Below are 9,826 nucleotides of genomic sequence, written 5' to 3' on the forward strand. Positions count from 1 at the left end.
TATCCGTTTCCTTGCCTATTCAAAAGACTTTACATTTATAGTTCTTTTCATACAAACAGCGACACAGAGCTCTGAAATAAATGTAAGCAGCAGCAAGTCCTCCAGTCCCAGCTTTTCATACCAGTCAGATGCTTCAGGCATATGCCACATCTAGAAAGCAATTGGCCTAACCCCAATTTAGTGGGCACTGGAGTAGACTGGCATACACAAAATAATAGCTGTCATAAAACAGGCGCACAACACAAATACCGCTCAACAAGCCACAAAGTTGAGAATAAATAAGAAATGCACTTGCTGCACATAACCAGATTGTCTATTTTACTCCATCGCTGCTCAGGAACATAATAAACCAAAACATTTGATCAGGGAAGAAAAGGATAGGAAGCCCCGACAGGTTTTTACTGCTCTCCAGAGCTCCATTGGATATTTTTGCTCTCACCATGGGCTCATTCACCCCATAACTCATGTTATAGCCCATGTTATGACATACTTGTCCACAACACATGGTAAGGTTGGCCCTACAACTATCATTTTTTATTTTTCGTTGAACCCGCAGGCTGGATGAAAAAACATTTACATGATTTCCTCCATCAACACAAACAGCGTGTCGATCGAGGAATTGCCGCTATTTGCATTGTGTTCTGACAGGTGCCACCAGCACTTGTCAGAATAGCCGATCAGAGAGGGCAGCTCATTGGCTGCCAGGTCTGATCGTACGAAGATTTACCAGCCAGCTCCTTCGATCAGCTGATCGAGGAATGCCAGTTAACTTTGCAATGCACAGTTAATTACACCCCCAATGCATATCTACAATGCGCTGCAAGTCACCTGCATTATAGTGAACCCCAACACATGCATATATGCTCTGTAGGGGCGCTAGTGCCATGTGAACGTTATGTGCCAGGCATTCCGATCAGGCCCACCTGTCAGTTTTTCAGGAGGATCTCATCGGAAGCCCAGTGTTAGTCTATGGGTAGCTGGATCCAAATGGACGTGCATCTATTTAGATGAAAATTACCCCCGACTCTGGCCAGGTCCAGGAGAGCAAACGGATCAGAGTTCCATTTCAGTGGACCTGATTGTGGTGGATTTCTGGTGGATGGTGGGTAATCTGATGTAAACCGGGGGAGGGGGGGGGTTTAGGCTGGAGGAAAAAAAACTGGACAGACACAGATGTCAAAATGTTGACATCCGTTCTGATCAGCAAAGGAATCCGTGCATGGATCCCCTGCTGATCAAAACTGAAGCGCCTGTGTGAAAGTGGCGGTTGTCTCTTCTACAAACAAGGTTTCTTACCCTCCCGTATGCCATCTTCCTGACAATGTACATTGTATGAGCTGCGCATGAGCAAGCCAGTGTACACTTTCGGCATATCCCAGGTTGAACGACCTCCCGCACATGTGCGGGAGTTACATCATCCAGGCACTGCCATTGAAAAAGGTCCTTGAACCCGAAAGAAAGCAAGTCAAGGATGGCGGCAGTGGCAAGGCAGCTCCCAGCCGTTGCATTGTTGGAGGGGAGGAGAGTATAGATTTCCTTTGCAGCTCATTGTGACGTGTTATAACATGTGTGACATCTTTTAACATGTTGCGCTGTGTTAATTGCAGCATGTTCCATTTTCACCCAGCGCACATCAACGCAATGCATTTGTGGGAATTGAACTTTTTGGAAACAATGAAGTTCAGCTTCTTATTGGATTGAGCCCCTGTCTAGTGTGAAGGGGCCCTAATGCAGATAACAGTAAAAACCCACCAGGGGATCTAATCATATGCCACTCCACCCAATAATTACAAATATATATGTTTTGACAGGTCATGGCTATTGATCTCAGGTCATGTGCAACTGCCTATAATGCTCGGTGCACACCTGTGTGGTGCATTTATCATGCAGTACCACTGAGCTCTATACGAGCACATCAAAAGGGCAACAAGCAACACAGCGCACCTAAAACACACAGGTGTGAGCAGGGCCTATCACCTGACAACAACCAACCAGACACAAAGCCGAGCTGGAGACCAGAAGTCTGAACCTGATTGGTTTTCCGGAGAGGCTGCGACATCCCTGAGGAGTCATCTCTCTGATCCACAACAATGGCTGATGGATGCACAGAGGCCGAACTGGCTGACAACAAAACCAGAGCATGGAGCCAAGCTGTAAGCGGAAAGAGCAGTAACCATGGCAACCACAACCCATCCAGCACCGGGCTGGTAAAAGTAAAGCGAGCCCTGATTGGCTGCTCCGGGTGCCCGCACTTTGCTCTTGGCACTGTTTACTAAATAGGACCAACGGTCCTCCATAGCCGCCTCACCTGCATGGCCAGCCCCCTGAACCCCACCGGCACAGAGGCTGGCCACCCAGGCCCAGAACCGTGGCCCTGTACGATGCTGCACTATTCGCCCCGCAGCAGGGTCACGACGTCACCTGCGAGCGGAGAAACCCCCTACCAATACTCACAAAGGCATGGTGACCCTGGTCCTCCCGCCAGCCGCGACCCCCTGGGCATGAGGAAGCCGGCACACACCGAGAGGCGGAGCCGGCTGTGACAACAACAAAGAGCGGCCGGAACCTGCCGCCTAGCCGCTTCCCGTCTGTCCCAACATGGCGCGCGCCGCTACCACAGCAACGTCCCGGGCTACGTTCTGGAACGCGTTCCTGGGAATACGTCAGCGCGGCCACTACGCAAGCACGTCGGGGGAAGGGGAGCCCCGCCCCCGCGCAAAGCACGCCGGGAAATGTAGTAAAATGTTCATTGTTTTGGTGCAAAATGAGTCTGCTGCCTGTGACTGTAAGGAATGTCAAATTGGGTATGTGGTCCCCATGTAGTGTAAACTGACGAAAAGGGCATTGTTGGCACAGGTAATTTAGTTGTAATTATGATTTTTATTTTTTACTAAAAAGTTGCCCAATAATAAAATACATTATTTAACCCTTTTTGCTGCCTGTGTTATTTCTTGTTAAAGTTTAAATCCGGGGGACTAAAAAAAAAAAAACAACCTACCCTTGAACTGGGGCTCCTCATGCACTGCAAGGGTTAAATGCACCTTTTTGTCTTGGTTACCAATAACAAGAAGTTTTACATACATTATATTGCCAAAAGTATTGGGACAACCCTCCAAATCATTGGATTCAGGTGTTCCAATCACCTCCATGGCCACAGGTGTATAAAATCAAGCACTTAGGCATGCAGACGCTTCTACAAACATTTGTGAAAGAATGGGTCACTCTCAGGAGCTCAGTGAATCCAAGCGTGGTACCATGATAGGTTGTCACCTGTGCAATAAGTCCATCCGTCACATTTCCTTGCTACTAAATATTCCACGGTCACCTGTTACTGGTATTATAACAAAGTGGAAGTAACTGAGAACAACAGCAACTTAGCCACAAACTTTTGGCAATATAATTACTTTGCTCTTCGCTCCCCTCACTCTCCTCCTCCCCTCCAGCTCACTTAGGGTTGACACAGCTAAAACCCGTAATGCCTGCAGAAAGAACCAGCACTCCTGGTTTCCCAGAATGTCACACCTTGTTTATTGACATCCAATCAGGTCTCACAATCTATGGCAGCGCTTCGGAGTGGACAGCGGTTTCTTCTTCAGCCAAACAAAGTGAAAACCCGGACAGCTAAAACCCGGACACAAGATGTCAGGTGGAAAGGGGAAGCCACGGGGTCCTGGTGTTCCAACTTTAGTACATGGAGGGAAGCTGGAACTCGGGGAGCAGAGAGGCGACTGAAACACAGGGTGCAGAGAAGTCTTGAAGGGCACATGGGTTCTGCTACAGGCAGATGTTTTGCCCTCTATCACTCCTCACTCTCCTGGCTGTCTCTCCTCTCTCATCCTCCTAACTGTCTCTCCTCTCTCATCCTCCTGACTGTCTCTCCTCTCTCTCTCTCCTGGCTGTCTCTCCTCTTATCCTCCTGGCTGTCTCTCCTCTTATCCTCCTGGCTGACTCTCCTCTCTCATCCTCCTGACTGTCTCTCCTCTCTCTTTCCCCTGGCTGTCTCTCCTCTCTCATCCTCCTGACTGTCTCTCCTCTCTCTCTCTCCTGGCTGTCTCTCCTCTCATCCTCCTGGCTGACTCTCCTCTCTCTCCTGGCTGTCTCTCCTCTCTCTTTCTCCTGGCTGTCTCCTCTCTCTCTCTGTCTCCTGGCTGTCTCTATTCTCTCATCCTCCTGAATGTCTCTCCTCTCTCATCCTCCTGAATGTCTCTCCTCTCTCTCTCCTGACTGTCTCTCCTCTCTCTCTCTCCTGGCTGTCTCTCCTCTCTCTCTCCTGGCTGTCTCTCCTCTCTCTCTCCTGGCTGTCTCTCCTCTCTCTCTACTGGCTGTTTCTCCTCCCTCCCCTGGCTGTCTCCCCTAGCTGTCTCTCCCCTAGCTGTCTCTCCCCTAGCTGTCTCTCCTAGCTCTCTACCTGTAAAAAAAAAAGGTTAGATTTAAGCTCACCCCTGTCTTCCGCCCACAGAGCCTAGGCGCAGATATGTCACCATCTTTCCGGCGGGATCCTGAGGAATAAAGAGCAGCCAAAATCTATTGAGAAGTCGCTTGTAATGGATTGAAGTTTCTTCTCACAAGATTGAGCCTGCTCTGCATTCCCCCGGGAATCTTCCTGGAAGGAAGTGACATCATGGGAAGCGATATAAGATGGGGTAAAGTAGGTATAACTCTTATTCTTAACAGGTACATTTTGGAACTACTAACATTAGGTGATTTTTAAAGGTGGCGGCAGCTTCAGTAGGGTCAATAGGTGACATTAAGGGTCTAATAGACCCCTTGATATCTTCATAAAGAAGATTTGTCACTTCCTAGGTGCTATCACATAGTGGGCTTGCAATAAAGTTAAATGTAAAAAAAAAAGTATAAAAAATTAAAATGACACAAAAAATGTTTTAAAGCCCTCCACCCCAACATGCATGCACTTTCAAATGCAAACAGGCATCCTGCCTGTTGTGTGAAAACGACAGTTGCGACACACCAGGTATACATTGCATTGGAGTGACAGCAATAATTGTGGGGTCATCGCTCACTGTTGTCTGACCTCCAGGGAAAGACCAATGATTGGCAATATTGGTGAGAGGCCTCTTGCTACCAGTAATGATATCGACGTGGTTGCTGATTGCTTGGGAACAACATGAAGAGTCAGCCTTGGAACTCATAACCTTCCTTGGGATGTACTATCGATAGAGAGGGAAAGTGCTAGAGTCTATGGGCTGCAGCTCCAGCAGACTTTATGTTAGATACCCTCTGGCCGGTCTATAGTTAGGGCCTCTGAATTACAGACAGGCCATATTGTTGTGCTTTATAACAAATTATAACATGTATGGTACTGAAATTGTTATTAGGTTTGCCTTGTCATTGCCATGCTCCCTCAACCAATTTTGATCTGCAGCCTTTTGTTCTCTCTTAAATAACACCCATTTAATGCTACTAGTGTGATGGCGAGTTTCTGGTACAGTTAGGTCGGGTCACCACTGGGAAGGGCTAGAGAATATTCCAGCAGCTCCTAAAGAGAGTAAATGCTACATATATAATAAGCAAGGTTCCCTGAAAAAAACGGAATCCCAAAGTAGGAGCTGTCTATAATAATCAAACAGGTAATGATAATGTAACAAATTTTAATGAGAATTAATAATGAAGTAGAAAAACATATAAACTAGACATGTAAACCTGCAGGAAATTTGTTTAGTTTTGTTTCAGATTGATTCAGATTTTTTTTTTTCCAGATTTCGGATCCCAAATTTGATTTGCTTCAATATTCATCATTCAGATTTTGGAACCATTTGATTTTTTTGTATTCATTGAGGATCGATCCGAATTTTTCATTTTGAATCTGTTCAGGATGGGGTACTTTAATTAAAAATGAACTTATTTAAAAAAAAATTTTTTTAGTTCTGTACTGACCTTCGTGGTTCATACTAGTCCTCTTAGTCCGTACTGGTCATCTTAGTCCTTACTGGTCATCTTAGGCCTTACTGGTCATCTTAGACTGTACTGGTCATCTTAGTCCATACTGGTCATCTTAGTCCATACTGGTTATCTTAGTCTGTACTAATCATCTTAGTCCGTACTGTTCCTCTTAGTCCGTACTGGACATTTTAGTCTGTACTGGTCATCTTAGTCCGTACTGGTCATCTTAGTTCGTACTGGTCATCTTAGTCCGTACTGGTCATCTTAGTTCGTACTGGTCATCTTAGTCCGCACTGGACATTTTAGTCCGTACTGGTCATCTTAGTCCGCACTGGACATTTTAGTCCGTACTGGACATTTTACTCTGTACTGGTCGTCTTAGTCCATACTGGTCCTCTTAGTCCGTACTGGACATTTTAGTCGGTACTGGTCATCTTAGTCCGCACTGGACATTTTAGTCTCTACTGGTCATCTTAGTCCATACTGGTCCTCTTAGTTCGTACTGGACATTTTAGTCTGTACTGGTCATCTTAGACCATACTGGTCCTCTTAGTCTGTACTGGACATTTTAGTCTATACTGGTCATCTTAGTCCGTACTGGTCCTCTTAGTCGATACTGGTCCTGTTAGTCCATACTGGTCATTTTAGTCTGTACTGGTCCTCTTAGTCCATATTTACATTTTAGTCCATACTGGTCCTCTTAGTTCTTACTGGTCATCTTAGTCTGTACTGGTCATCTTAGTCCGTACTGGTCCTCTTAGTCCATACTGGTCGTTTTAGTCTGCAGTGGTTGATTGGCCAGAGAACAGTCAGATGTGCAATTTAGTTTAGTTTTGAACAAAACTGGATGAAATTCGGAATGAAAATTCAGATTTGTTCGAATTCAGATGTGTCCGAATTTTGAATGCATCCAAATTTCCGAATTTAACTAAATTTGTCCGAATTTCCACTGACAGTCACCTCTCTCTGCAGTGAGAAGATCAGGAACTGAGCACTTAGTGGTATGTGATTGCTCAGTTCCTGATCTATAGAGCTGAGGGGTGACAGCTTCAGTGTCACATGTCGGCTCTAATTCTGGGGATGAGTGCATTTCACTCTCCCCATAATTCTTCTGTAAAAACAATGCACTCCCTGTGTGGACGATATCTTATCTCAACAGCTGTTCAATAAAGAGAGCAAATATGTTAAAGTCACACAAAGAAATACTTAAAGGTAAACACCACTATAATACCTAAAAATATATGCTTACTGAAAATAGACTATTCTTTCCTTTTAAATTGCTTGCATACACCCCATATATTAAAAAAAACAATAATTTACCTTTAAGAGGAAACGTATGGGAAGATCTGACTTGTTTGCTGTCACTGGCTCTGTTCCCTGTCACTGTTACGCTGGGGAGATGGAACAGGTCATGCAAATTGGAGGCCAGGCTGTCGCGTTCGGTTTACATCTCCAGCCAAACAAACCATCGTTTCCTGTCCTGTCTCCCCCGTCGCAGAGCACATCTACTGATCACTTGTACTATATCCTGCTCCAGCACAGTTTGTTTACAATATGAAAATAGCTGTCATCCATTATTCAAGAATTTAATGCAGAACGCTTACCTAGCAAATGTTGACAGGTGGAAACACAGGGGCACTTTTTTTTTCTTATTATTTTTATACAAAAAAATTATTTATTTATATTGACTAAAATATTTATAACGATGCGCTTTTCCTTTACGTTGTCATCATTATGGGATAACAAAAGGTGTTTATTCTCACACAAAAAAATGACCTTAAGTGAACCTATCATTATAGAACTATAGGCTGTTCCCACTGGTGACTTGCTTTTGGAGGTGCAGGTTCCAGGGCTGTCATTGTTATTCTTGCTTCAATGCTCAGTGTGTCACGGACCTGGATGATGTATGTGCATGTTAGCGGTCCCGACTTGGCATTGGATGCATTCTTTGTTACAGGTCAGTGGCTTATCAAATAGTAGAGGGAAGGATAATGGTAACAGCCTGAAGCTTGCACCTACCAGGATAGAAGTATGAACTGAACTGGAACAAGCATCATTCAGAGAGTGCTGACATACTGATGTCAGCCCCACTCTCTACATCATTCTACCTCAGGGAGCATGCCAACTACGCCCTGCACTCACAGTATCTCCTCAGTCTTTCTGGTTGATTGATGTTGGGCATCTTGTAGTAAAAGAGAAGTGCTGCAGGGGACAGCTCCAGCTTAGAAGTGAGTAATGCACCCTGAGCTTCTTTCTTTTTTCTCATCCACTGGGGATCTATTTCTTTTTTTTCTTTTCAAAAAAGGCTCAGTGTTGGGATTAAAGTCAGCAGTGATAGCTTTGATATTTATATCCTGATATATTTCCTTTCATCTTTCTGCAGACACATGCAGAGCACTCTGGGCTTCATGTGTATGCATTTATTCTACAAAAGGTATCCTGGGAATCCATGCTGCCAATACTAGCTCACAGTTTTCAAGAGTCAGCTGTGATTTTCTTTCTCTTTATCATTCCTTTCTTTTTCATTTTATCCCCGACCTTTCTTTCGCTTTAGCCTACCTTCCCTCCTCGCTTCCTTCCATCCCTTCTTCTTTCCTCACTCTACCACTTGATTTCCTTTAATTCTTATTTTCCTTCTCTCTTTATCTCCTTCCATCTTTCCTCTCTTTACTTCTTTACTTCCTTCTTTCCTTTCTCCACCACCCGCTTTCCTTCATTGTTTTTTTTCCTTCCTTTCCTTTTCTCCTTCCTCTCCCTTCTTCCATCTTTCCTTTCTTCCTTCCTCCTCTGGTCTTCCCACTACACACTTTCCTTCCTCCTTATCTTTTCTTTCTTTCTTTTCCAGTGACAGCTTGATAATTTCACGACAAGGGGTGGCAACAGCATTAGTTGGTGGCAAGCCCGGGTTTTCTCTATATATTCCTTTTTCCTTTCCCCTCACTTCCTCTCTTTACCACATGTATTTCTTTCTTTCTTTCTTTCTTTCTTTCTTTCTTTCTTTCTTTCTTTCTTTCTTTCTTTCTTTCTTTCTTTCTATCTTTCTTCTCTCCGTTAAGGTGACTGTGAAACTACATTTGCATACATACTGTATATGCATTCTGCCAACAGAAATCTTTTTTCATCAGCAGTTTTGCTTTTTAGGATTAAAGGTAACTAGTGAAAAGAAAAATCCTCGATATTGCTGCGCTCTTTTTCTACAAGTCATGTTCTGTGTGAATAAATCGATTGATGTTTAATTTATTGCCCCCGTCAGCTGTTTATTTAACACTATTTTGTATCAATGATTTTCTGCTATCTTTTGTAACATCTGAGCAGCTGAGAAAAGTGGACATTGCTGTAGAGGAGAATATAAATAAATATATAAATCTGCTGATTAAATGAATATACTGTATATACTGTATCAGGAGAGCCAATGGAGGGAGGATAACATGACTGTTCATATTGTAGCCTATATGAGTAGAAGATACATTTAACCCTTTCATTAAAGCAGCCATCCCTCCCCCCTTCCCTAAAATCCTCTTATACATACCTTTTTTTCCAGCAGTCTTCATGATGGGGCTTTCTTCATCTACGCCACCGCTGGCAGTGGATGGTTCTAAATGCAGCTCAAAGGCCGGCACGGTGACCCAGGGGGTGTGTCTATGACAGCCCTGGGCTCCCGGAAGTGGTCAATTGACTCTGGACCTCCTATATGACCTATAACAGAAATACCCCTTTTGGGGGGATTGGCTTTTTAAAAGTATAAGCATTGGATGTAAAAGCAAGTATATATCATTTTCACATGTTTTTTTCTGTATTCATATAATATGTGTGGTTGAATTTTTACATTTAGCCAGGCACATATTTGAAATATTGCTGTTAAATATTTTATGTTTACCACTTGCAGCCAGCATGTGGCACGTTTTAGGTAACAGACCTGGGCTGT

At 44.1% G+C, this 9,826-nt stretch overlaps 1 protein-coding gene across 1 annotated transcript in view; it reads right to left on the reverse strand.

Moving 5' to 3' along the window:
* Positions 1 to 2,688, reverse strand: part of PAPOLA (poly(A) polymerase alpha) — a gene marked incomplete at its 3' end in the record, with an annotated part of 38,769 nt that extends 36,081 nt beyond the window's left edge. The window contains exon 1 of the mRNA XM_018572148.1: positions 2,455 to 2,688. Coding sequence (XP_018427650.1) covers positions 2,455 to 2,462 — 8 coding nt within the window. The remainder of the gene's footprint in view (positions 1 to 2,454) is intronic.
* Positions 2,689 to 9,826: the final 7,138 nt, after the last annotated feature.

This window comes from Nanorana parkeri, unplaced genomic scaffold, assembly GCF_000935625.1.
Source record: "Nanorana parkeri isolate BGI_ZX_2015 unplaced genomic scaffold, ASM93562v1 scaffold1951, whole genome shotgun sequence".
Classification (NCBI taxonomy): domain Eukaryota; kingdom Metazoa; phylum Chordata; class Amphibia; order Anura; family Dicroglossidae; genus Nanorana; species Nanorana parkeri.